The sequence below is a fragment of the Python bivittatus genome, unplaced genomic scaffold, assembly GCF_059951505.1.
Source record: "Python bivittatus isolate LINGU-HERP-01145 unplaced genomic scaffold, Pbiv_v1 ctg000850_np1212, whole genome shotgun sequence".
Taxonomy (NCBI): domain Eukaryota; kingdom Metazoa; phylum Chordata; class Lepidosauria; order Squamata; family Pythonidae; genus Python; species Python bivittatus.
Genome location: NW_028277112.1, coordinates 48,090,981 through 48,118,643, shown reverse-complemented (window position 1 = coordinate 48,118,643; position 27,663 = coordinate 48,090,981). Strand labels below are relative to the sequence as shown.

At 40.4% G+C, this 27,663-nt stretch overlaps 1 protein-coding gene across 1 annotated transcript; it reads right to left on the bottom strand.

The window, feature by feature from the left end:
• Positions 1-794: 794 nt before the first annotated feature.
• Positions 795-27,663, bottom strand: SNAPC3 (small nuclear RNA activating complex polypeptide 3). The gene is made up of 9 exons (XM_007440332.3): positions 27,376-27,663; positions 16,907-16,981; positions 13,025-13,109; positions 10,751-10,855; positions 9,646-9,795; positions 6,389-6,471; positions 5,325-5,489; positions 4,752-4,859; positions 795-1,498 (listed from the first exon to the last, which is right to left on the bottom strand). Exons 1-9 carry the CDS (start codon positions 27,600-27,602, stop codon positions 1,351-1,353), a joined length of 1,146 nt encoding a protein of 381 aa, XP_007440394.1. The 5' UTR covers positions 27,603-27,663; the 3' UTR covers positions 795-1,350.

Genomic DNA, 27,663 nt, shown 5'->3' with positions numbered 1-27,663 from the left:
CTGAACTATAGTTTTGGCACACAAGCCAAAGGATAATACCCTTCAGCTTCTCAACCAGAGGATTCTATCCTAACGGAGTCCTTGAGGTTTGGAAGAGCTCCTGAAACAATGGCTTCCTTGCAACACAGAGCCATGATTGAGCTTCCTGAGGGCAGAAAGCAAGACAACTTGGGTTTTTGCAAGGAGGATAATGTAATGTTGCCCTGAGGGCAGAAAGCAAGACAACTTGGGTTTTTGCAAGGAGGATAATGTAATGTTGCCCTGTGCAGAAACAAGTCCTTTCAAGACAACAGTGGCATCTTTTCCTTTATTCAACATCTCACCAATAATAGGACAGCCTTATCATCCTATTTGCATTCCTCTTTTTGGAAATATATATTCATAAGGCTACAAAAAATGGTTTGGAAGAAAAGAAACACAGGCACTAGTGGCAGGAGGATCCCAGAAAGGATAGAAAGGAAGTTAGGAGGCATGAGAAAATAGTCCAAGGAGGTAAGTTATTTTTTTTAAAAAAATCATGCAAACCCATTTATATTAAATGAATGTATTTGAAAGGTCAGCCACTCAAAGCAACTGAGGTGCACATGAATTCTCAAAAGAAGTGAGAGTTATGTGAAATATCAGCATTAACGTTGGCAGCAGAACAATATCACCTACCTAGCGATGCCTAATCTCTCACAGAAGCACAAGAGACTGTTAGGAAATGTGGGAAAGATGTGGGCATCAGATTTTCACTTTTGCAATCCTGCAATGCTTTGTTAGTGTCACAACACCTAACAAAAATGAATGCTAAATAAAATATGAAGAACATTTATTAACAAAGCACTAAAAAACAAACATAATGATATCCTTAAAAAAGCTTTGTCTCATCCTTCTAAATCAATGCAAAGATGAATAAGGAGCCGCTGTTCCAGGATGCCAAGCCAAAGCAGGGACACCATTCAGATCATTGGTCTTTCCTCCTCCAAGTAATTCTTCAGGAAGCAGAGGAAAGGACTATATCTTTTTTCCTGCCTCCTAGAAGCAGACCATGGACATAGTCTGGGGGAGACTGAAAGTGACTTTTTGACATGCCTGAACTTTGATACCACTGTAAAGCAAAGGAGTTCAGCTTTCATTGGCCTCTGAAATGCAGTAAGCAACTGTATTTAGGACATTGATCAAGATGTAATAATAAAATGGAATACATAGATGTATGTGCGTGTGCATGTGTGTGTGTATAAACATAAAGTACAAACACTGAAAAAAAGCTGTCCATTGCTTAACCACAGTATTGGATGCTACATGTTCCAGCAGGCACTAAAGTAGATGATACCATACTATTTGATTTTCTTTCTTCTTTGAGAAGTCTCAGTTGAAAATCCCTGGATCAACATATGGGTAGGCAAGGAACTCCCCCAACTTGTTCCCATCTGCATCATAATGGAGTGTTTGGAAACAGACATCGCAAAAGAATGAGGGCTCTTGAGGAGCAAGACTGTCTTCATTGGTTACCCACCTGTAGGGTCCAATACAAAGAGGGTCACTTGGAAGATAACATTTCATTCATTCATTCGTTCATTCATTCATAGTGCTCTGAAGTCACATCAATATGTTACTCTAATCAGTCTACAAGCAGCAACATACACATAACAGTACCATAATAAAAAAAATTCTCAAAAATGATTGATATATTAAAAATACATGCAATCTACAATTATACTATTATAATCATAAAACCATGACACCATAAGTTACTAAACAATAAAGATTCATCCCATGTTCAGGTACCTCTAACCATGCTTGCCTCAGTCCCCAACAGACATTGAAACACTCATGTTTGTAAAGGTTTCTGAATATTAAAAGTGAGTGAAGCTTGCTGATTTTAACTCTATATGAAAATAGATCTGTATCTAACCAGACTTCAGTTTTTTCCCTGCATATTAAAGAAAGCTGTTGGGTGTACCGTATTTTTCCAACTATAAGACGATACTTTTTTCTAAAATCCTTACCCTAAAAACTGAAGGGCATCTTATTCAAGGAAGTCAGCCGAGAATCACGCGGTTGCAAAACTGCCCATACTTTGTTTCTGCAGAGAGGCTTCCTCCTATTGCTAGCCTCCAATCACGAGTGAAATAGCTTGTCTCCCAAACAGACTTCCTCCAATCACGAGCCTGATGTAACTGACGTCAGCTGATGCTGAACAAACCAATTAGAGGAAGGCTGTTTGCAGAGACAAGCTATCGTGCTTGAATGTAATCAATTATGCAAAAGAGCCTGGAAACAGAGCTGCAGAGAGACGGTTTGGACCTCCTCCCACCGAGTGTATCAGGTAAATGTTAACTAATTACTAAATAAAAATGTGTTCTGCACTATCTTTAAAATATTGATTTTTTAATTTTGGGTTGGAAAAGTGGGGGTCATCTTGTACATGGGGGCATCTTATGGTCGGAAAAATACGGTAATTATGACTGCAACATCACACACAGAGACCAAGATTGCACAACTTCTCTGCTTCATGTGAGAAGCAGCAATACTGTTAGAGTTCTTCACTCTTCCTCAGTTTTTCATTTGTGGAGTAACATTAATAGCAAATAGTCCAAAAAATTAATAAATAGTCTACAGAAGTATTGCTCTGCATTTCCTCACCAACCTACCAAATGTTTTAGTTATATGGACAACATGGAACAACATTCTTCTAGAACAGTGTTGTCCAAACTTGGCCACTTTAAGATGAGTGGACTTCAACTCCCAGATTTCTGGTATTTCAACTCCACTCATCTTAAAGTGGCCAAGTTTGGACAACATTGTTCAAGAGATTTGGATGGCCTCAACCCTGCTGACCTTCTATAAGGCCCTGAAACCCCCCGAGGCTCAGGCCAGTGTACGATGATCCCATCCAGAAATGAAAGAGCGGGATACGTGACAGTTCACCTTGGTTATCTTATTTTCTGTTCTGGGTGTTTGTTGTGTTTTATTTTTAGTTATGGTTGGTCATACAGTCAGCCAGATGTTTAAACTGGATTTGGCATGTTTATCCACCTATCGAGTCCTTCCCAAGGACATGGGTTTTTAGTTGTTATTATTATTATATTTTTATCCCACCTTTTTGTATATATTTATATAGCTCAAGGCAGAGAATATACCTAATACTCCTCCCTCCTCCTACTTTCCCCACAACAACAACCCTGTGAGGTGAGTTGGGCTGAGAGAGAGTGACTGGCTCAAAGTCACCCAGCCGGCTTTTGTGACTAAGGGAGGCCTAGAACTCACAGCCTCCTGGTTTCTAGCCCAGCGCCTTACTCACTACACCAAACTGGCTCTCAGTTTGTTTTGTTCTCTTCCTTTGTTTTATGTTTCCAACCAATTGTAAACTGTCCAAAGTAATTTTTGTGAGTTGGGCAACCATTTAAATCAAATAAATATATGGTGGAAGGAAAGAGCACTGTCTAGAATAAAGCTAATGGAGAGGAATTTTCTATGAATACACATCTCCTATGTTTTAAAGTGATAAAGTCCCTCCATTACTGAAAATAGCAAACACATAGCACTGTTTGTAACCTACAGTATTTCAGGAAGTAAGATGAAGCCCCTGTCCCCTTACAAAAAACCAACGTTGTTTTACTTCTAATCTTATTACTTGCTTTGAGTTATAAAAGCCAGTTATTTGGCCTTGGGTTTTTGGTCAGAGACCAGGTCAAAACACCAAGGATAAATAAATGATATTGGCATCAGAAGTACACATGATAAGTTTAGGTAAATAACTCACTACAAAGGGGATCTCTGGTTTGTATTACCTGCCTGAAGTGGTTGTTCATAATATGAAATCTCCAGATTGAAATTCTGTTTCAAAGGGCATAACGAAGAAAACAAGGAAAACGAAACAGCTATTATATGAATCAACATATTTAAGGCTGCTTTCTTTATGTTCCTGATGCATTTTCTCAAGAGATACTCTGAAACAGTGTTTTTTAGCCTTGGCGACTTTAAGATGTAAAAACTGCTCTAAAATGTAACAAACCAGTCAGAAAGCCTATTCCTTACGTTACTTCAGTGTTTTTCAACCTTGGCAACTCTAAGATGTGTGGATTTCAACTCTTACGATTCCTTGGCCAGCACGCCAAGTTGAAGTCCATACATTTGTTTTGTTTTCTCTGACCAAAAACCCAAAGCCAAATAACTCACTTTTATAACTTCAAAGCAAGTAATAAGATTAGAAGTAAAACAATGTTGGTTTATTGTAAGGGGCCAGGGGTTTCATCTTACTTGGTGACTTTAAAATGACTTTAAGAATCAACATGTTTAAGTCTGCTTTATTTATGTTCCTGATGCATTTCAAACAGTCACATTATTTTCAGGACATATTCTAAAACAGTGTTTTTTAGCCTTGGTGACTTTAAGATGTATGAACTTCAACTTCCAGAATTCCCCAGCCAGCATGCTGACCAAGGAATCCTGGGAGTTGAAATCCATACATCTTAAAGTTACCAAGGTTGAAAAACACTGGTCTAAAATGTAACACACTGATCAGAAAGTCTATTCCTTACGTTACTTCAGTGTTGTAGTCCAGTACTCCAAAAAAATTCACTGCATGCAGGCCAGGGAATCCTAGGAGTTGAAGTCCACACATCTTAAAGTTGCCAAGTTTGAAAAATGCTGGGTTAACTTTGTTTTGCTTTCCTTGTGTTGACTATTGTTACAGTGGTTTTGATTCTTATTGGGTGTTGTTCAAATTTAGCCTCTCCAACTGAAATATCCATGTTATTATTCACCTGGCTGTGTACATCTTGCATACAAAACACTTTTTAGTCCATAGCCAATGTTTCTTGGTTAATAAGGGATAGAGACTTCTGTCCAGACAGTCATCTCGATGAATAAGCCTTGCAAGATAAAAGATTAAGAAAGAGATTGATTAGACTAAATAACTACAATGAAAGAGAAAGAGAGACAGGCACCATTATAATAATGGATAGTATTTGTTTCAAGGCAACCAAGGCTACAGAGTAAGCATACATCTATCAATTAGAGAAAACCAATATCTAAAGAAAGGAACAAGGAGCTACAGAAGTGAAGCAGGAAGAAAGAATCTGCATTCTCTCCAAATACCTCCCCACACGCAAATTAGCCTGCACAAACTGAACATGGTCAGTAAACCTGGAATGGCGAGGTAGGTGGGGAAGAGATGAAAGTTCATGGATCCCCAGAGTATCAGCTGACAAAGCATAATTATAGATGATAACCCCTTTGCACTGCTAACATGTGAAAAAAGAATTGCAACATAAAGAATCCCAAATTCCAAACAGTTTCCCTCTTAACAGAGAGACTGCAAAGAAATATTAGCTCACCTGATATCTGTGATAATAACAATGTGCTCACAGTCTCCTTGATGACAATAAAGGTATGGGAAACCTATTTTTATGTTCAAATCATTAAAGGTATAGTCTTCCATTTTAGCAGCCTGAAGATTTCCATAACCTCGGTCACGGGATTCTGCCCACTCAATAATTGTCCTGAAATTAGCAGAAACAATATTTCCATTCCCTAAATTAATTATTTCTTTCGCTATAGCAATCATCAAAGAAAACATGTCAAGAAACCAGGTATCCAAGCTAGAATTTGAACATGTTCTTAACAACCACAAAAACATTTTATCTTGGCATGCTGGGCAAGATCTAAATTTAGCCCTAGAGCATGATCCACGGAACTACAAACAGATCAGGTAGAAAAAAGCATGTTACAGTTAAGGTGTTGATACCACTGCCTTAAGAGCAGAGCTAACATTATCAGATAGGACACTAACTTTTACAAAGAATAGTGGGATCTCTTCAAATCCCTGCAATTTTAGTAAGAGACAGCCTGCTCAGAGCCACGAGGCAACTGCTGATGCATTTAGACATGCAGCAAATTCCAGCTTGAAGTTTGCAGCTGTCAGGTGATAGCTCCCAGAACTTCTGACTACCGGAGTGCAGCAATATTTGCAGACCAAAGGCTGGGAACCAAGGCCAGAACTAGAAATTCTTTTGAAGAAAAAAAACATAAGCTGAAGAGCATTTGGAGAATAAAATTAGTGGGCAGAAGAATGATGCTTAATCCACCTGCTCCCTAATTTTGCTCTGCAATCCTACCCTCACCATTTTAAAAGCCCTGTCTCCAAGGGTCAAGCTCCAAAATCAAGAGATCTGGGTTAGTAGAAAGAAGGAGTTTCGCTCGACTAAAAGTGCTTCTTCCCTGCTCTCCAACTTTACATGTCATCTGTTAAGTCAGCATCTGGATGTACCCTAACATGGAAATGTCCCACTCACAGGTCACTTCTCAGGTCAGTAATTCAACCATGCAATTGCAGCTAACTTCCTGGAGAGGCATTCTAGGTTAGTAAGACTGGGATTCACACATGGCAATAATTCTTTACCTGCTCAAGTCTCTGCATTCAGCATACCTGCTGTCATTATAAAAAACACCTTCAAAATAAAAGAAGGCAGATTTATAGAGATCCTGGGGAAAAGGAAGAAAGATAAAGAAAGAAAAAAGCATTACTTTGCTAATCAGAATACATAGAATATCACATCTCCATGTGCTCCAGTTAAATTTTTGAAATGCCAACTAAACTCATCATTATAGCAATATTTGATGCATCAGTAGCTTGAAGTTATAGCAATAGCCTGATGCGTTTTACGGAAAAGGCTAGACTCTACAGAAGGTTTACAGAGTCTAGCCCTTTCCTTAAAATGCCTCAAGATGATGTTAACCTTACCACTATATCAGTCAACAGTGGGACCATATTGGATGTATGATAGAAGCAGAAAGACACATCATCCAACAGGTCCTCCAGAATAACTCTTGGGTCGAAATTGGCAACTACAGAGAAAGGGAATGAGGAGGATATTGCTCAGACTCAGGACAATTTTGTTAGAAGAAAAGGGTAACCCATATATCAGGCACTATCTCTCCTCTGGTTAGCTAATCCTAAAGTCTGACACTTACAGACTATTAAAGCCCTGAGATACATTACCAACAGCAATCCCCATCCTTAGTAATCTCATTCCCAGTACTAAACAGACTAAATAATATACACACAACTAATACGACTTGGAAAACCTATGATTACTACGCAGAAATGGATATGTTTGTTTTTTCCCCCAACCTATCCATAAATAGATTCACAAAATATACTAGTTCTCTGCTCAGAGTAGTAACTTCATGGATGATCCATGTTGTTTCCTTGGCTTTCTCCTGGCATGTTATTTTGATTTCCAACTTTATTCCACAGTTCTGAGATTTTCTGGTAGTCTCTAATCCAAGCAGAACTATATTTAGCATCGGAGTGGTTCTCATAGCTTTCCATTCATAAAGCTATTTCTACAACTGTGCAGAAATAGCTATTCCTCCAACTATTTAGAATCCAACACACCACTCATTCAAATTAGAAGACATCCAATCTACCTGTCTCCATCAACATGCTACAATTTGGCACTTGTCTGGCAAATTGGTGATTTTTATGAATTTAACCAAGTAATACATATCTTTCCTGCACAGAGCATGCATGTCATATTTTCTCTTTCCCCTCCATTAAATGCTATCGTAGTCCCAAAACACTACAAAAATATCATTTCATTTCTAGATAGGGGTAAGCATTTTATACAGAAATACAATTTGTCTACAAAGACAGCATTTTACTGATATGTATCAGCACATTACCAATGGACATAACCTTTCTCCAGCAGCTGAAAAAAAAAGTTCATTATTTATACTGCAAGCCAAGACACTACAGTAAGGTAGCTTGTTTTTTCTTTTTAATATACAAAAGAATTCTCTGTAAACCGAATCATGTGCCTAACAAAGTCACAAGTGACTGAAACCACTATAATTATCACTACAATTGCATTCCCACTGTTATCCTTGTGTTGCTTCTTCCAGCAAATAACAGCCTAAGGAGAGCTTTCATTAAACAACACCAGCTTAAAAGGTATTTGGCATAGTTATTAATGCTTCTCCATGCTTTCTCAGCCATGACATTTAGAACATGGGTATCTCTGACCTAACATTTTAAATGGGCACCAGAAGTGTAAAGTTTTAGTGCCACAAACGCATACTGGCAAACTATGAAGACTGATCCCCCCCAGTTTTTTCTTTGCTTTTTCATTGTCACTGAAATATGACCAGAGTTAGAGAAAACCACCCCCCACTATGAAATGTTCTTTCTTTAAATTAATAAAATGCATTTTAATTCACTCAAAATGGCCATTTATTCATTTACTTTGGCCTGTGGGCCACTTCAATCACAGCCAGATCTAAGCTGCAAACACTCCACATTTGCAACCTGCATCTTAATGCAAGATAAAAACATTCTCTCAGTAAATCAGCCACTGCCTGCAGGCCATTTATATTTCACTCTGAAGGCTTCCCGGAACAGTCAAATCTTAATGGCTGCCTCCATTTCACTAGTAGGAAGACTGTTATGAAAGGAAATGTGTTGGAGAATCCTTCCACTCCATCTTGTAGCTAGCAAGAAACTTGCAGCTCTTGAACAACTTGACCACAGCTCCTCACAAGTGGTTAAGCCCCCACACACTCCCATCATCCCCACCATGGGGATAGGGGTGAGTATGAACATGGGCATATATGTATCTCTCTGTAGAAAAACGTCTGGAGAAGGGGTGGGGATGCTGGCCTTTGGCCACTGCCACCACTATGGGCTGCACTCTGTGGGGCAGACAAGCAGCTCACTCCTGTTGCTAAAAGTGGCTGTATGAGAAGACAAGATGGGATCTTTCTTGCCCTCAACACCACTTGCCTTCTAGGAATCTTTGCTCCAGTCTGGAGATGACGAATATATGCTTCTAATGGTTGGTCTCCTTTTGACCTGATCCTTATCTTACAACTGTCACATTCCCTCAGAAGAGACGGAGACAGACTCCCCGCTACAAAGTGAGAAATAAGCAGCATGTTGGCCTGCTTTTATAGAAAACCAGGAGGAACTGGCACAGAAAATCCCAAGAAACTGCCTTCCAAGCAAGCCACCTTAAGACTGCTCTGTGTATTTCAAATCCACCAGATAGTATTGTTTTTAATTCAACAAAATTACGCTTGATACATTTTTTTTTTGTAAAAACAGGTTTTATATGAAAATAATTATTACATATATGTCAATATTTAAATACGCTCAATATAAAAAACATATCAAAGTAATGGATAGCTTTTTTTTAATGGGAAATTACTCCCTTTCAAGATTCCTCACAGATATATAACAAGGAAGAAGTTGACCTGATTAAAACTTGATAGTAAACTGACTCTCTCTCTTAGATATGCAGCAGTCACCTTAATTTATCATGATGGCTTAATCCTTAGCTTTTTTTACATTTTCAGTTTTCTTCTGCACTTCCCTGAGAACTCTAGATATTAGGCAATCTAAAACTATAATTCATAAATAGAAAAATAAAAAGGCTAGCTTAAAAACATAAAAAGTCCACTTAGTTCCCACTTATATTCAATTCAACTAGTTATTACTTGCTCAAATGAAGAAAAAAGAACCTGTAGAAACAACCTTGTTTGTTTTCCCCAGGAGTAGATAAGCATATTTTCAAAGGATCAGTAATTCAAACTTTAAGAAACTGTTTTAGAATTAAATTTCCCTCTTTGGGAATGCATTAGAAATCAATGTTATTATACCTTGCTGATATTTTCTGGGGCCTGATCAGGGTGATTGCTGAACTCCCCACCAATCTGAAGGTCACTAACACAGGAAATGCGATCTCGGAGCTCGGTAAGTTTTTGGGTCCCTAGGACCAACAGCGTCTGATACGGCTTTCGGAGCTTATGCTATAAAACAGAGATAGAGAGGGCAAGGGATGATCAATCAAAACATTTGTGATTGGCTGAATTCACGCATCAGGCTAAGTCAAAATGTAATCTGTGTAGTTGTAGTTTAGCAAGTTGAAACCAGCCATTCAACCTGCTGCAAGGAATGTAACCAGTCAACTCTTTCATTGCTTCTCCATATCTAGATGTATAATAGACAATACTGCCTTTGCTTTAAGCTGTTCCTTGCAGGAAGCGAAGAGTAAATATCATCCAAGTTGGAGAATTACCACATATGAGATTTATATCATAAAGACTACCAGATCTGAACTGCCCAAATCCAGGAGATCTCTTTGCTGCTGTCTAGCAACCATCTGGATTCTGGCAGCCCACATCTAGCAGCCCTAATGCCATCCTTAACTGAAGAATACATTTGGATACAAACAGTACAAAGAAAGTTTATCAAGCTGGGTTCCTATCATAATGTACTTCATTTGGCGTTAGCCCGGCATATTGTGCAAACCTATTCAACTGTAATTTACTCATCAACCCACAGTTAAATAAACAATAGCTTGGTGTGAGGTGTGATTTAGTTACAGAATCAGTTCATTAGTCCAGATAACTCAGTAGGTCTCTATATTGATTGGCAACAGGGTTTCAAATAGGAGTCCCTCCTTCTCTACCTCAGAATGCCAAAAACTGGACCTGGGATTTTCTGCATGCATAGAGGATACTCAGCTTTCCTGTATTCTGTAAATCTGTATTCATGTCTAAGGGAGGATACAGAAGCCATGTTCAACTGCAGTCCCAGACAGGCCACTGAACTGTGAAAGGAATCTAGGATTGTAGATTCCATTTTGTCAAGGAAATGTTGCAAAACTTCAGTACGCTATAATTTCCCACACAAGATTCTTCCAAATAAACTGATCTATTTGTTAAGAAGCCATTAAAATAGATGCTAAGCTTAATTACCAACCTTTTGAAATATAACTGGATAAAAAATATTGAGAGTTAAAACAAGCTCCGTTTCATCAATTAGATTCCCTGGATCTTTTGGCCTCTTTCCAATTGCATGGGATTCCTAGGAAAATAATACATTGGAATGTTAGTCTGATGTTTCCAGCAACAGAAATCAAAACACATGCATAGATACTCTATCAGCCATTCCCAATCCTTCAGAACTGTTGGGAAAGCAATTTTCAGAATTTCCTCCCAACACAGGGTGCCAGATAGGGGGAAAGGCTGTGTACTCCCATAGTTTCAGGATTCTCAATTTCTGCCTCACTTTGTTATTTATGGAAGAGTGGACTGAATGCAGCCTTCAGTGTTGTTATCATGACCATCCGTAAAGAGATGTGGAGCCAAAGAATCAATATTAGAACATGATGTAATAAGAAACAGATTACAAGAAGGATGTTCCCCAATTGCAAGGGTTATGCTGGGAAATGTTTAGCCATAGCTGATCAGTGAATGTAACAAGGGCCTTACTAGATCAAAATAAAGAGAAGGTTTATCTACCTCCCTGTTTCCCAGAGCAATCAACCAGATATTATAGTAAGTCTACTAGCTTTAGATAAATATTATCTCTACTTCTTATCTTGGAGATGGTATATACCTCAACTTCCATAAATCTATGGTCAGCAAATTCAATTGTTGAACTATGTGTGGCAAGAAGTAATGCCTCCTGTTTCATAATTCCACCCCAATTGAACCTCACTGAATGGATTTTTGTTTGCCTACTGAGAGAGGGAGAAAACATCTCCATTCACTGTTAGTTGCTAAGAACTTCATTGATCAACTTCATTACCATCAGTGGGGTGCATAATTCACTGACTTAAGTGGAGTTTATTCAGGGAAATCATGCATAAATTGGACCACTGGACCATAAATAAATATAATGTATTTATGATCCAAGACCAAGTCACAACTGTAGTCTTAACATCTAAACTGCACCATGAGAGAATGGGTTTAAGCAGATTGTCTGCCCTGTGTATTGTCATACACAGAGGGAGAATCAAGAAATTTTGAAATAAAGATGTTCCATCCTATTGGCATCTATGCTTTTTAGCATCATCATCAGTATTTCATAAATCATCAAGCGATTTTCTGCCAAATTAAATAATTGATGTAGCTGCATTTCTAAGGGCTAACTCTAGTCCAAGGAAATCCAGCTATGATTTTATCTTAACCAGCAATTCATGCATGTGTCCAAATAATGAGCTCAGCTGACCATAAATCAGACATTTCTCAAGAAATATTTACAGAAGTTTCTTTGTCCACCAGCAATCAGTATCAAGGTATGATCTCTGTCAATAATACAGTGGTACCTCGGGTTACGAACGCCTCTGCTTATGAACTTTTCGGGTTACGACCAGCTCTGGTCACAAAAATTTACCTCGGTTTGCGAACTCCGCCTCGGGGCACGAACCGGATCTGCGGCCATTTTCCGCCGTGCCACGTGGTCTGCGGCCATTTTCCGCCCGTGCCACGTGGTCCGCGGCCATTTTTCCGCCCATGCCACACAGTCCGCGGCCATTTTTCTGCCCTGCCGCATGGTCCGCGGCCATTTTTCCGCCCTGCCGCGTGGTCCGCGGCCGTTTTTCCGCCCTTGATGCATGGTCCGTGGACGCCGGAACGGATTAACAGTAATTACATTGAACCTTATGGGAAAATTTGCTTTGGGTTGCGAACAAATCGGGTTGCGACCAGAGTCACAGAACGGATTAAATTCGTAACCCGAGGTACCACTGTATTAAGAGGTGTGCCTTTAACTGCAAAACTGTGGAAGTTATTGCAAGCTTGGCAGGTGTAAGGAAAGTGCAGTCACTTCCCATATAGGCCCATCTTCTTCAGTTTAAGAAGGTATAGGGAAGTATGCCTGAAGCAGAGCTTGATCAAGCCATGTGAATGGCAGAATCCATCTTAATTAGCAAGTGATACTGGGGAACAATTCCAATCTTTTACAACATTCTGGATAAACAAGCAAAAGGACATTGTATTTCCTTTCCACACAAACTGTCAAATTCCTAGGGCTGCTGATTAAATTGCCAAAATGTCATACTTGGCTTAGAATAAAACACAAGGTCAAGAATTCCTATGCAACTTCTATCAACCTGCACCCTGTGACAGCTATTGTGGCAAGACTTTCTTGACATTAGAACATAAAAACTGCAGTTCTGTAATTATTGTGTAGCTGGAATAACCTAAACATGCAATATACAGATGGCAGTAGCAAGAAGGGAGGCCTTACCATCTCGTGAATAAAAGTTTCTTGTCTACATGCACGGTCAACAATGATGGTTTCTTCTCGCCTCTCTAGAGCCTTCTGCCGAATTCTATAAATGGGAAGAAGGAAGGAAGGAAGGAAAAAGAATGGATTCATAAGTCCAAATGCAGGGTCTAATGCTCTTTTAAGTAAACCTTATAAATACCAGAATTAAACACCACATTAGAACTCAACAACTTTCCAATACAAGTGCATTCATCAAGCAGTCTAAGCAGGTATTATGTAAAATCCTCGTTAGAAGACAATTTATCTTGCAGAGTTTTGGAAACAAGTTTACAATGGTGTGAGTTTCTATAGGTGTCAAACTATATCAAACGCATGATTCAAAATATGTTGACAACAGTAAACTATGATAAATCAAAGTAATACATACCAATAGAAGTTCATCTGGATAAACAGGCATTTTAAAATAACCAACATTTTACTACTGGCTCTGATTGCTAGGTCTCAAAATTATCTGAGATATAAGATCAATAGGGCAGGAAGCAATGTTCTTAAGAGTGGGTTGGGGCAAAAAAAAAGAAAGAATCATTCTAGACAAATCAACACAGACAGAAAGAGCTTCTTACTCATCCATTGCATACTAGAATAATTTTCTTTTTATCCCTGTCTCTACTGAAAAGATAACAAAAAACTATTTTCCAACAGAATAAACAATTATTATTTGGGTAACTACTTTTTCCTTTAACAAACTGTCAGTCCTATAAGTGTTTCAGCACCTTTTTCTACTTACATATTTTCACTAATTCTGTCTGTTGACAGATTAACTATATCTGCCTTATATTTGCTGCCTTTTCTGTTTTTATTTAAATAATATGATGTCAAGTGCTTTTACTATAGTGTGTAACATTTTAAATATACTTGTATGCCACTGTAGGTACTGAAAGAGCTTACATTTTCAAGGATGCAGAGCTTTATTAATAAATAATTAAGAAACAACTTAGATCATCCAAATGTAAAGGCAGGACCTAGAAAGTGAGGGAAGAAATGTTAATACACTTATCTTCCACTTCTGAGAATCCAGAGCTTTCTGCAAGGTATGGTCAAAAAAATCAAGATGATGTCCATGATGGTGTGAATGGAGCTTAGCCTATTTTTCATGTGTGATACTTATAAAAAGAAGGTGGAGCTCCAATCACACCACTACAGCCGTCATCATGACCTTTTTGATGCTCTCTGAGCTTGGTTGTTTGCTTGCAGACTTTCATTACCCAACTAGGTAACATCATCAGTGCTAGGGAGTGAGGAGTTTGCTCCCTGTTAATATACAGTGGCTTGTCCAGCCAGTATTGGTGGAGGTGTGGTTTTCTCTTTGGTAGTTCCTTGATTAGGGTACTGTTTTCTGCTTCATTGTTTGCCTGGTGTTAATCCCTGCTTATCTGGGTGTTGGCTGCTGGAGAGGCTGTGCTGTGAGATTAAGGAGTTTTCACTGTGTGTTCTGTCTGCTAGTTAGTGTTCATGGATGTGCTCTGCTAGTCTTCTGCCTGTCTGTCCTTCATAGTGGCTGTTACAGTCCTTACATTGTATATTGTAGATGACTCCTGTTTTTTCTTCTTGGGCTACTGGGTCTTTTCGTTTACTTAAGATGCTTTGGAGGGCTTTAGCTGGTTTGTGTTCTACACTGATGCCATGTAGTTGTAATAGACTGTTGGTTGTTTCTGAGATATTTTTAATGTATGGTAGTGTTATCTTTTTCACAGCTTTTGTTGGTTGAGCTGTAGTGGGTTGAGTATCAGGCACTTTTTGATAAAGTTACGTGGTTATCCATTTTGTTGGAAGATGTTGTATAGGTGACCTCTTTCCTTTTTCTGATGTTCTGCATTGTTGGTGTATTGGTACTCATCTAAATAATGTTCTTATACAGCTCCTCTTGTGGGAGACTGGGTTGTTACTTTGGTAATGGAGCACTTAGTTAGTGTGGGTTATTTTTCAATAGACTTGTGTTTCTGATTTTCTGTTGTTTCCTCTGCTGAAGAAGATATCCAAGAAGAGTAGTGTGAGAATCAATTATACAGAATGATTTCACAACTAACTGCCCTCTGGATATATGGGATGATCCTGGGCAGCTCTGCAAAGAGTTTCATATAGGAGTAGGTCATCTGAACAGCCAAAGTCACATTTGGAATTTTGAGAACATACGGACAAGGTCAGACAAGACCCATTTACCAAAAATAATGTCAGAAAACAGTTCCCTATCACTCCTTCTGGGCCCAGATACTCTCAAGTACCTCAGCTTAACTTTGCCCTTTCCCTCCCCTCTTTAACTTTGTCCATGGGCCTGTCCCTGATTAGTGAGTAAAGGTTGGTCAATGATCAAAAATAAAGTTCCTTGACTTTAATTAGCAAATATACATAATGTTAGAAGTTTTACTTTGCAGTGAGGCAGATTGCCATCCAATGTTAAAGACTGTTGACACTATGGTGGAAGGGAGAAATTCTCTGGGGCCAAGGGAGACATATGGCCACTCCACTTCTTTTATACCTGATCTAAGATGGTTGAAAATACAACATGCTGGAAGAAGGTTAATCACAGTTACAGAGCTGTACTTGCTTTTAATGCTATTTCTGTGTTTTTCATATAGACAGACCCATTCATCAGAAGCACCAATAATCAGAATTACTGGTTTAACTTGTCTAAGTGTCTCAGTCTCTCAAATAAGGCAAATTTGGAACTTTATAGAAAACAATTAAAAGGAAAAATCAATAGGCAAGGGGAGATCATTTATGTTACATCTCTTCAGTTACATTTTTATTTCTTTCTTATCTTCTGAAACACTAATTTCCCTCCATTGAACAAAGCAGGGGAACTGTACAGCTGTTAACTACACCTTTATTTATTTATTTATTTATTTATTTATTTATTTATTTATTAGATAATAAGCCGCTTCCGCTTCATTTTAGAGGCTTTAGGCCGTGTACAAAACCAAAACACAATGCAAGGAACAATGTAATAAAAAACAATAAAACTGTAGACAACAGCAAACTACAACGGCACCCATCTTCCCTTAGCTACTTAATCAACAAAGGGGCAAAAAACAGTTTTAGCCATTCTCCACAAGTTTCTAAGAGTGGAGACTGTACTTGCCTTGGGGGTATAAGCTTTTCCAAAGGAAGGGAACAGCCAAGAATATCCATGTCTGTGTCCCCTCCCACTGTACCTCCTTTTGCTCAATGGGTGCTTGATAATTAGCCAAGGCTATTTTGTGACTTGCCAGTTTTGACCAAGCCAGTTTGAAAAAGTACCAATGCCATACATTCCACATTCCAGGTCTGTCCAGGGCCCCCTGACTCAGCTTAACCAAGCCGTAATAAATTACAAAATGCTTATGAAACAACAAAGAATTCATCTCACATTTAACAAGAATATAAACTAGGGTTCCACATGCAGTGCAAGCTTTGCGCTAGCAAAAAGCTCAACAACATGATAAAGGGATCCATTAAAATGGAGGCATTAGAGCAACCAAATATGTGTCCAGAAATTATTGGGAAGAGTTGTAAGCAGAATATTTGCTATTACCTAAAGGACCTGCCAACAGAGGGGGCCCAGAGGCCTTATAGAGAAAAATTCAGCATCTCTTTGCATGTTAGCATACAATGCAATACAAGTATGGCATTTTGCACAGATACCCCATAAATTTAGCACTCAGCAACGACCTAAATTACATGCTAGCAGTATTGAGTCAGGCAAACTAACTGAACTAAGCCATCACAGTTTGCTTGCTTTGGCTTGGCATGTTTTATAAATCTGCTCACTGCCTTAGTTCACAAACTATACTTAAAATTAATAATGGCTTAGAACAAACTCTGAACTAATCAGAATTGCAATTGAAATGAAATTCAATATACTTAAGAGTTATTAAGTTGGTATCTTCAGGTATCACTTCTGAATCTTCTTTATCAGAACTCTTCAGCGAAGCAATGCTAAAACAATATAAAAAATTAATTTTATGCTTGTAAGAAGTCAACTTGTAAACATATAGGAACATATAGAAACATATTAAGATACAACTACATGTAGAAAGTAAATCTAGATAATTGCCAAGAAAATGTTTTCACGTCCAGTGATTCTGCAGATTTTTTTCTTACAACCCTAAACAGTATGGCTGAATTCACACATCACATTAAAACACAATGTAATCAGTTTCTTTCTGATTAGTGTGTTCAATAGACTAGCTATTGTGGTTTCTGAACAATGTTTATGGCTTAGTGGGTTGTGTGAACCCAGAGAATTGAGGCTTGTTACCATGGTTCAGCAAATAAAGAGCATGAACCAAGTCTGTCCTTAAGACTACTGGTAGAAAGCAGACTATTTTTCATAATTAGAATGAAGAAAGCCAACCCATTGCTCATAAATACCAACTTCTGATTCCTGGTGGGTACTCACATGAAAGAGGAATGTTCTTTTATGATGCAAAAAAAAAAGTAAGGAGTAACTAAAACATTTAACAGTTCTTTAACACAGAAAACTACTGTACCAGGCAAAACATTTTTGTCTACCACACTAACTTCTAGTGCCAGTAGTGATTTTGTATAGGAGAACAGCCTTTGCTCATTTCCTGTTAGTAAAAACTAGGCATTCGTGTATTAAGAAACAAGGAGCTGAGACAAAGGTTAGTAGCTCCTAATCTGCCTCCACGCACAATGTGTGGTGAAGTTTTCCCATGACCCCAACGTCATCTTAATGACGTGCGTTCTCCTCCCCACATCTTTGGCTGCCGTGGAAATATATAAATATACAAAAAAGGATGTCAGGAGAAATTTTATGCTATAAACAGAAACCACATGTACAGACTCTATTTTAAAGGATAGACTTGGCTTTCCTCAAAATGAAGTCCCCTCTTTATAGTTGCTTCATACTGTATCTGTCCAAAGTCTTTCTGGTAAATATCCAAAGTAGAAAATACCCTGCAATACATATTTGCACAGATCCCAACTGATTGCAATCTCTTGCTCGGTCCGTTGAACTATTTGCATTTCATTTTACAGCACATAGCCAATCCAAACACCAATATAATGCAACAACCTTTTTTTAAAAAAACCAACAAGCAAGCACACAAATAGTGCAATTTTATTCTAAAATACTCAAGTGTGGTTTCATGTTTGGAAAGGAAAAGGACATCTACAGGCTTCAGGTCCCAGTGCTGTCACTCATATAGTTGAGATTTTCCCTTTTCATGTAGGAATCGATAGATATCAGACTTGGAAATACCACAGCTAATATTTAACTCTAATACAGACTGAAGAGCAGAGCATTCCTACCAAAAAGAGATATCACTCTCAAATGATCACTGGGGTGGCTTGGAATCAATCTCTCTCTTTCTCATCCTAACCCCACAGGATTGTAGCTGTAGGGAAAAATAGGGAAGGACTTCTGGGGAAGAAGTGGCAAACTGAAGACGACTGTGGCAGAACAAAGAGCTGGCGAGTAGAGGCTCTTCGTAATTCCTCTCCGGACAAGGAGAGGACTTGGAGATTGCCCACAAGGGCTCCAGACACCTGCTCTTCATGAAGAGACTGCAAGACAGCGGCCTCTGGAAGGTTTCAAGCTCTGGGAGATGAGGCCAAGCCATCTTGCTCAAACTATGGTTGGCACCTTTGAAAGGATATGGGGTTTGCATATTTCCTTTTCAAATTGGAAAAGGAAATATTTCCCTTTGGAAATTGTTGTTAACTGCTTTTCAGCTATTAGGAACCTTTAGATTGACAAGTTTTATAGCACCAGGTGATTTTCCTTCAATCTTTAGTGAAAGAAGTTTTAAATACAAGTTCAAGGACTTTAAAAAACTTTCTTCTGGAATTAACAGCAAAAGGGTGATTAGAATGTTGATTTTGGAAAGTTACAAATAGACTAAGGGTCCAGATGGATTTGAAATAAGATTTTGGAATTAATTATAAGAATCCTTCCCCTGGGAAAATGCTTTTGCTTTGAATTCTCTTTAAAAAAACATGATAGGATGAGATTTTCAAAGTTGGACACTAGAGGGAACTAGAAGGAAATAAAGATTACAATTAAAAGAGAACACTTAAATTTGACTTACTAATACAGAATGGAGCAAAATAGTTTATTGAAGGATATTTCTGAAAAATGGAAGCAGAAGTTAATTTTAAGAATGTCTCCCATTATAGATAGACTGTATTTAAAAGATGTTATGGAAGAGGAACATGTTTTACCAGACAAGATTGAGAGTGATCTGAAAGTGGATTTAAAAAGGACAGGCTACAAGAATGATATGGAGAAAGATGCTACACTGGACATACAAAAGAAACCAGCTGATGTCTTAATAATTAAAAGGAATATACAAACAGCAAACCAAGAGAGTGACCTGGATAATTTTCCTCTATTGGATTTACACAAAAGAGTCTTGTTAAAGCTTTGAAGAATTTTGTGAGAAGGGACAAAGAAAAAATGAAAAGAAATCAAGTTCTAGGAGATTATTTGAAGGGACTAAAGATCAAGATTGCTAAAAGTAAAAGGAAGAAATATAAAGTTGGTTTATCTGATGAATGTTAAAATAAATATGTTATCTCAAGTAACCCTTAATGGACTTTTGCTGATCAGGTCTGAAATAATAAGGCTTTAAGGATTTGTTTATAGAGATCATTTGTTGTATTTTAGGAGAAAGTGGTAAGTTACTAAAATTGTTTATACAGGTGAAACTCGAAAAATTAGAATATCGTGCAAATGTTCATTTATGTCAGTAAGGCAACTCAAAAGGTGAAACCAATATATGAGATAGACACATTACATGCAAAGCGAGATATGTCAAGCCTCACTTTGGTATAATTGTGATGATTATGGCATACAGCTTATGAAAACCCCAAATTCACAATCTCAGAAAATTAGAATAGTGTGAAAAGGTTCAATATTCTAGGCTTAAAGTGTCCCACTCTAATCAGCTAATGAATCCATAACACCTGCAAAGGGTTCCTGAGCCTTTAAATGGTCGCTCAGGCTGGTTCAGTAGGAATCACAAGCATGGAAAAGACTGCTGACCTGACAGTTGTGCAGAAAACCATCATTGACACCCTCCATAAGGAGGGAAAGCCCCAAAAGGTAATTGCAAAAGAAGTTGGATGTTCCCAAAGTGCTGTATCAAAGCACATCAATAGAAGGTTATGTGGAAGGGAAAAGTGTGGTAGAAAAAAGTGCACAAGCAGCAGGGATGACCGCAGCCTGCAGAGGATTGTCAGGAAAAGGCCATTCAAAAGTGTTGGGGACTTTCACAAGGAGTGGACTGAGGCTGGAGTTAGTGCATCAAGAGCCACCACACACAGCCAGATCCTGGACATGGGCTTCAAATGTCGTATTCCTCTTGTAAAGCCGCTCCTGAACAACAAACAACGTCAGAAGCATCTTACCTGGGCTACAGAAAAAAAGAACTGGTCTGTTGCCCAGTGGTCCAAAGTCCTCTTTTCTGATGAGAGCAACTTTTGCATCTCATTTGGGAACCAAGGACCCAGAGTCTGGAGGAAGAATGGAGAGGCAGACAATGCACGATGCTTGAAGTCCAGTGTGAAGTTTCCACAGTCTGTGTTGATTTGGGGAGCCATGTCATCTGCTGGTGTTGGTCCACTGTGCTTCATTAAATCCAGGGTCAACGCAGCCATCTACCAGGAGGTTTTGGAGCACTTCATGCTTCCTTCCGCAGACGAGCTTTATGGGGATGCTGACTTCATTTTCCAGCAGGACTTGGCACCTGCCCACACTGCCAAAAGTACCAAAACCTGGTTCAGTGACCATGGGATTACTGTGCTTGATTGGCCAGCAAACTCGCCTGACCTGAACCCCATAGAGAATCTATGGGGCATTGCCAAGAGAAAGACGAGGGACACGAGACCGAACAATGCACCGGAGCTGAAGGCCGCTATTGAAGCATCCTGGTCTTCCATAACACCTCAGCGGTGCCACAGGCTGATAGCATCCATGCCACGCCGCATTGTGGCAGTCATTGCTGCAAAAGGGGCCCAAACCAAGTACTGAGTACAGTGGTACCTCGGGTTACGAACGCCTCTGTTAACGAACTTTTCGGGTTACGACCAGCTCCAGCCGCAAAAATTTACCTCGGTTTGCGAACTCTGCCTCGGGGTACGAGCAGGATACGCGGCCATTTTCCCTCCCATGACACGGTCCGTGGCCATTTTTCTGCCCCTGACACGTGGTCCGCGGCCATTTTCCACCCGTGACACATGGTCCGCGGCCATTTTTCTGCCCCTGACACGTGGTCCGCGGCCCTTTTTCCACCCGACACGTGGTCCATGGCCATTTTCTGCCCCTGACACGTGGTTGTAGGGAGGGGGACTCTCCCTCCAAGCAATAGCCGCCTCCCTGTCCTCCACGCCAGAACGGATTAACGGTAATTACATTGAACCTTATGGGGAAATTTCCTTCGGGTTGCGACCAATTCGGGTTGCGGCCTGAGTCACAGAACGGATTAAATTCGTAAACCGAGGTTCCACTGTACCCATGCATGCTTATACTTTGCAGAGGTCCGATATTGTTCTATTTCCAATCCTTGTGTTATTGATGTCATGTAATATTCTAATTTTCTGAGATGGTGAATTTGGGGTTTTCATAAGCTGTACGCCATAATCATCACAATTATACCAAAGTAAGGCTTGACATATCTCGCTTTGCATGTAATGCGTCTATCTCATATATTGGTTTCACCTTTTGAGTTGCCGTACTGACATAAATGAACATTTGCACGATATTCTAATTTTTCGAGTTTCACCTGTACTTATTGTGGAGGGGAAAGTATTTTCTTTATATATTTCTTTTATTTTTCTTTACTATATTCTTATTTCTTCTTTCTTTTCTATGTTTCTATGTTTTTCTTTTCTGCAGTTTCTCTTTTTTTCTTTTTATGCTTTTCTTTTTTTTTTAGTTTGTATTAGTTTTTTAATTGTAATTTTTAATAAAATTACTATAAAAAAAGGAAAAATAGGGAAGACAGCATTCTCTCTACCACCTTGAACACCTGAATGAAAGGTAGGATAGAAATCAAATTATTGAGCTTTCTCTTTGATAAACTTTTGGGCTTTAGGACAAACACTGAGGCTGCAGTTCCAAGGGGAAGTTGCACGGTCAGAAGATCTGGTGACTGACAGCATCGCCACCCCTCGAACATAGGACTTTGAATCTATTCCAGCCTCGAGAGCATTATAGAGAAGCACCGGCCTTGCATTGTATGAAAAAAGGGGTCTTATTTTTGTTTTGTGTGTAAACACTTTTTTAAAAAATACATCCTGTGTCAAAAGGTTGGACGTGATTACCCCCATCCTGCAAATGGAGTTGGCTGGGGCATAACAATAATATAATATAGGTTTCAGCAGTCCTTGAATGTGGGCCCCTGTAGTATTGCAGTGGGGCGTTAAGACAAGCTAAAACAGGGGTTTAAAAGTATCCTGCAAGTATTGATGCTATTATCATCATTTCACTGAGAGAGTTCAGTAGTCAATGACAAAGCCCAATAAACCACAATAATGGGTTATAACGTAGCCTAAATCCATTTGAAGGAAGCTACTATTCCACTTTTTATGGGTACAGTTTTATTGACCGACTGACTGATTATGTGCTATTAAGTTGGTATTGACTCTTTGCGTTATATTTCCCCATTAATCTCAGAGAGGCTTAATTCTGAGCAAACATATATGTGATCAGGCTGAAAGTATAATTAGGCTGCAGACTGTATCCTAAATCTATGTTTACACTGAAAAAAAAATGAGCCCCTGAATTTAATAGGACTTGATTAAGTGAGGAGAGAACTCGAAGGGGGTTAACGTTGGCCGGCCTCGTCTGAACTTGGAAACTAAGCAGAGTGGGTTTGGTTAATCCTTGGATGGGAGATTACCAGAAAATATCAGAGTGGAAGGCTGGGCTGTATATTCAAAAAACATTTTGGAAAAAGGTAAGGGCAAAGCAGTTTCATGCTTCTACTAAAATAAAGTGCAAAATCTTGTCCATAAAATCCTCAAGAACCTTGAGAGGGGAGGAAGGATACTGATACAATATAATATCCTTGTGTTGCTGCCCCCACAGAAGGTAACATAGGTTACTTTCAGGGAGATGGGTGGGTTCCTGACTATGTACTACCCCTTGTCACCTACCAATGGGAAAGCTTGTGTAGTTGCACAGGGTTCAGAGTTCGAGCAGGCTCTTCCCCAATTTATTTTATTTATTTTATTTTATTTAGTGGACTTGTCCCCGCCCATCTCCCCACAATTCCTCTTTGAAGATGATTCATTTCAGGTCTATGGGAACTGATATGGCCAGTATTACTGTCAGGCCCAGCCCAAGAACAATGGTCAAGCAGTCCAGTTAAGTTCCTTTATTTGCTTGCACCTTATAGGCAGAATCTTGCCAGACTAAATCTATGCTAGTGCAACTAGTGGATATACGCTGGGAGATTCTAGGGAGTGGCTATCCTGAACTTCTTAAGCTTCCCACGCTCCTCCTGTGGGATGTGTTGTCTCTTGTCTCCTTGCCCTTCCTGAAATGCACCCCCTCCTTCCTGATAGTCTTGATCTCTCACATCACCCTCCTCTACGTAGATACATTCCATCACGACTACTGCTAGAGATTTTCATACCACTCTATTAAAAGTAAATGGAAACTGACCATTTCCCCTTTCCCTCTATCTCCTTCCTGTAATGCTTCTCCCTCAAAACCACTTCCCTTCAAGCTATTGCTCTTCTTGTAAGGAGGGGAAACACTCACTCCCACCCATACAAGCCTGCCCCTCCCCACAAGTCAGCAACAGTATGAGTGGAGTTAGAGTACTCGAGGCCTTCCCTGCTCCTTCAACTGCCGTCCCTCTTACATTTCAACCAATCAGTTATAGCAGTGTTTCTCAAACTTGGTAGTATTTTTAACATCCTTTTATTCCGTTTTATTTTGTTTTATATATTTTTATTGTATTTTACTGTTTTTAGCTTTGTTGTATACCGTCCCAGAGTTGCCTGTGGTAAGATGGGCGACTATATAAATTGATTAAATAAATAAATAAATAAATAAATAAATAAATAAATAAAGTAACTTGAATATGTGTGGACTTCAACTCCCAGAATTCCCCATTTTTCCAGGTTGGGCTTTGGGGAGGGAGGTGTTTAGATAGCTCACGCTCTACATTTTTTTTGCACCGCTGCTCCCAGGTTCTGCTCCAACCAGTCTCTGCTTTGCTGGAGGAACTATTCAGAGCCTACTTGAAAACCCTTTGCAGCATGTCTTTGGTTTGCATGATTCTGGACACGTAGCATCTAACCCTGAGCCAGAGACTGAAATCACAAAAGGGTTTTATTTCTTTCTTTCTTTCATTCATTCATTCATTCATTCATTCAATTTATATGGCCACCCATCTCACAAAAAAGTGACTCTAGGCGGCGTACAAGATTATAAAACAGTTAACATACAAAAACAATTATTATTCAAAAAAATTTAAAAATCACAAAGGCTAAGAGAGAATGGCAGATGTTAATAACAATGAAGGCATTTCAGTATTTGCCAGTCTCCTGGGGCCCCCAGGGCTAATGGCATAACCAGGTTTTGAGGCACATCTGGAAAATCAACAGGGATGGAGCCAGCCTCACTTCAGGGGGGAGGATGTTCCATAAGGCGGGCACCACAGCAGAAAAGGCCTGCCCCCTAGGTCCTGCCAAGTATAGCTCCCTAGCAAATGGGAGCCGTAGCATGCCTTCCTTCTTCTGTTGCGCAACCACCAAAAAGGGGAGGTTAGATACTGGACAAAAATTGCCCAGTATAGTAGGGTCCAGCGATGGCTTCTTGAGAGGGTGAACCAGTGTAAAGGAACAACCCCCTCACTCAAAGAAGAATTCACCACCACTAGAACCCAGTCACACGATACCCCCGGGCCGCTTTAACAAGCCAGGAAGGGCATGGATCTAGAGCAGGTGGCTGAACTCACAGTCCTAAGGACCCTGTCCACTTCCTCAGGTCCAGCAGGTTCAAACTGTTCCCAGATAACCAGGCAAGAGTCCTCCCCAAGCATCTCCTCCAGAGCTGCAATAAGGCCAGCATCCAACTGTGAGCGAATACAAGCAACTTTGTCCAACAGATGCTGAACAAATTCTTCCACACACCCCTGCAAGGGGTTCTCCAAGCCTCCTTTACTCAAGAGGGCACATGTCACCCAAACAGGACTGTGGGACACCTATCCACAGACTCAATAAGAGTGGAGAAGTACTGATGCTTTGCTGCCCTTACCACCACAAGATAGGCCTTAATAGCAGCTCTAACCCATGTTTGGTCAAGTTCCTCCCCTGTTGAATGCCAACAATGCTCTAGACACTCTTCTCTCATTTCATCTCTCTCAGCCTTTCTGTGAACGATGGGGAGTGATGGGATCCACAAGAGGGGAGAGACTGCATGAGCGCAATCTGATCCAAAGCTTCAGCCTTCCCCCTGTTCCAAGCAGCGACCAAGGGTTCAGATGGACCATGCAGCAGATCAGCAGGAACAGTCCCTAGCTTCCTCTGAAACCCATCTGGGTCCATCAGTCACTGGGGGTGGACCAATCTAATGGGTTCAGCCTCCCTGCAGTGAATAGTGGTGCTAGAGAATCCCATGGTAATCAGGGCATGATCTGACCATGACAAGGGAGACACCAAGAGCTCCTCCAAGTTCAGATCACATATCCATTGCTCCGACAGGAACACCAGATTGGTGTGTGACCACTGTTCCATGTTGGGCTCTGGGTGACCTGGGATATAGGCCCATGTCTGTCATGGTGGCCATGAACTCCTGAACCACCTCAGACTGCACTTCTAGAGAAGGCAGATTGAAGTCCCCCAAGACCATAAGTCTGGGGAACTCCACTGCCAACTCAGAAATGGAGTCAAGGAGATCAGGCAGGGGGGTTGCTATGCAGCAAGGAGGCTGGTACAATAGCAACAATCGCAACTGATCCTTAGAGCCCAACTGAAGGAACAGGGTCTCACATCTGGTAACCTATGGTGCAACACCCCTGAAAGCCGTAAAAGATTCCTGGCTGACAATCACCACACCTCCACCCCTGCCCTGGGGTCTCGGCTGATGCCACACCCAAAACCCAGCTGGACATATCTCCGAGAGGGCCACCCCCCTTTTCCGGACCTAGCCAGGTCTCAATAATACATGCCAGGTCAGCCCGCTCATGCACGTTTTAAAAGTTCTTGCCATAAGAATATCAACTTCTTGATTGTTGGGGTGGCCACAGGAATCCTGTGAAGATTTTATTTTAATTCTCTATCTTCTATAAGATCTGCATTCCACGAGGTTTATATTCCCAAGTGTCAACCACTAAGAGTGCAAAGGAACTGACTACACCACTAAGGTGTCTGGTCTGTCTGGTACCACAGCATAAATAGTTATGGAGATGCAAAGCCAGCAGCCAGATGTGAGGGGTGGTCCCACAGCAGACCTGCCGGGGTCAACTGGAGCTCAGCCTCTGAAGGTTCCTTTTCTACGTGCCCTAGAATTGGGAGATTTTCTGCTACCATACAAGGGAAAGTGCTTTTTCATGCTGGAGCACCTTTGAACGTCATCAACCTGCCTCAGGAGATGGAGGCTCCATCACGCTCAGGAGATGGAGTGTGAGGTCATGTCATCAAGAAAGAGTTAGTAGGATATTCAGTTCAGGATGTCACTCACCCTGTGGAACATCACCTCCCTTGAAGTGAGACTGGTGCCATCCTTGATGTTCTTCCAGAAGTCCTGTGGAGTCCTTGGGGTTCTCTGAGCTTGGTCCTTTTCTTGCAAACGTTTCATTATCCAGCTAAGATGTTACCTAGCCGGGTAATGAAACGATTGCAAGAAAAGAACCAAGCTCAGAGAACCCCAAGGACTCCACAGTTGAACCCTGAGCTACACATATTCGCCTCTATTGGTTCCAGAAGTCCCTCAAAACTTGGCTGTGTCAACAGGCTTGGGGGTTTTAAGGAAATGGTGATTTAATGAGGTGGCTACATTGTTTGTAGTTCTCTCCTAGACTTTTAATAATAATATTAATGTTTTAATTGTGGACTGTTTTTAATATTGTCATTTTATGGGGGTTTTGATGGTACGACATCCAGAGTCGCCTTTTGTAAGACGGGCGGCCATACAAATATGAAAGATAGATAAATAGATAGCTAGATAGAGCGAGCGAGCGAGCAGGAACGTGTGTGGATAAGCTGTAACTGAAGCTGCACACACGCCCATTCCACGCAGGTTTATTCGTAAATAAACCACGACTGAGGTCAAAAGGGGTGAGATTTATACGTCCCGGGGGTCGCAAAATTGCAACGCGACATACGGTTAGCCAGGAAGCGAGATGAGCTACCTGCACACAGTCCTCAGCTCTGCCGCGATCTCCGGCGTGCAGAGAAAATCCTCAGTCACCGCCGCCTCGTCGTCGGCAGGTTCTGCCTGCTGGAGAGACACATCTTCCTTGCGCAGCGCCTCTTTCCACAGAGCCCCAAATGCGCCCACGTGGAACGCCCGAGTGTTCAGCTCCACAGTCTCATAATCCGGGATATTGTTCCGGGCACCGGCGCTACTTCCAGCCATTTTGGCACCAGGAGGCAGCGGAGAAGGGGCGAGGCGAGAAGCGACGGCGGGGTCCCAGTGG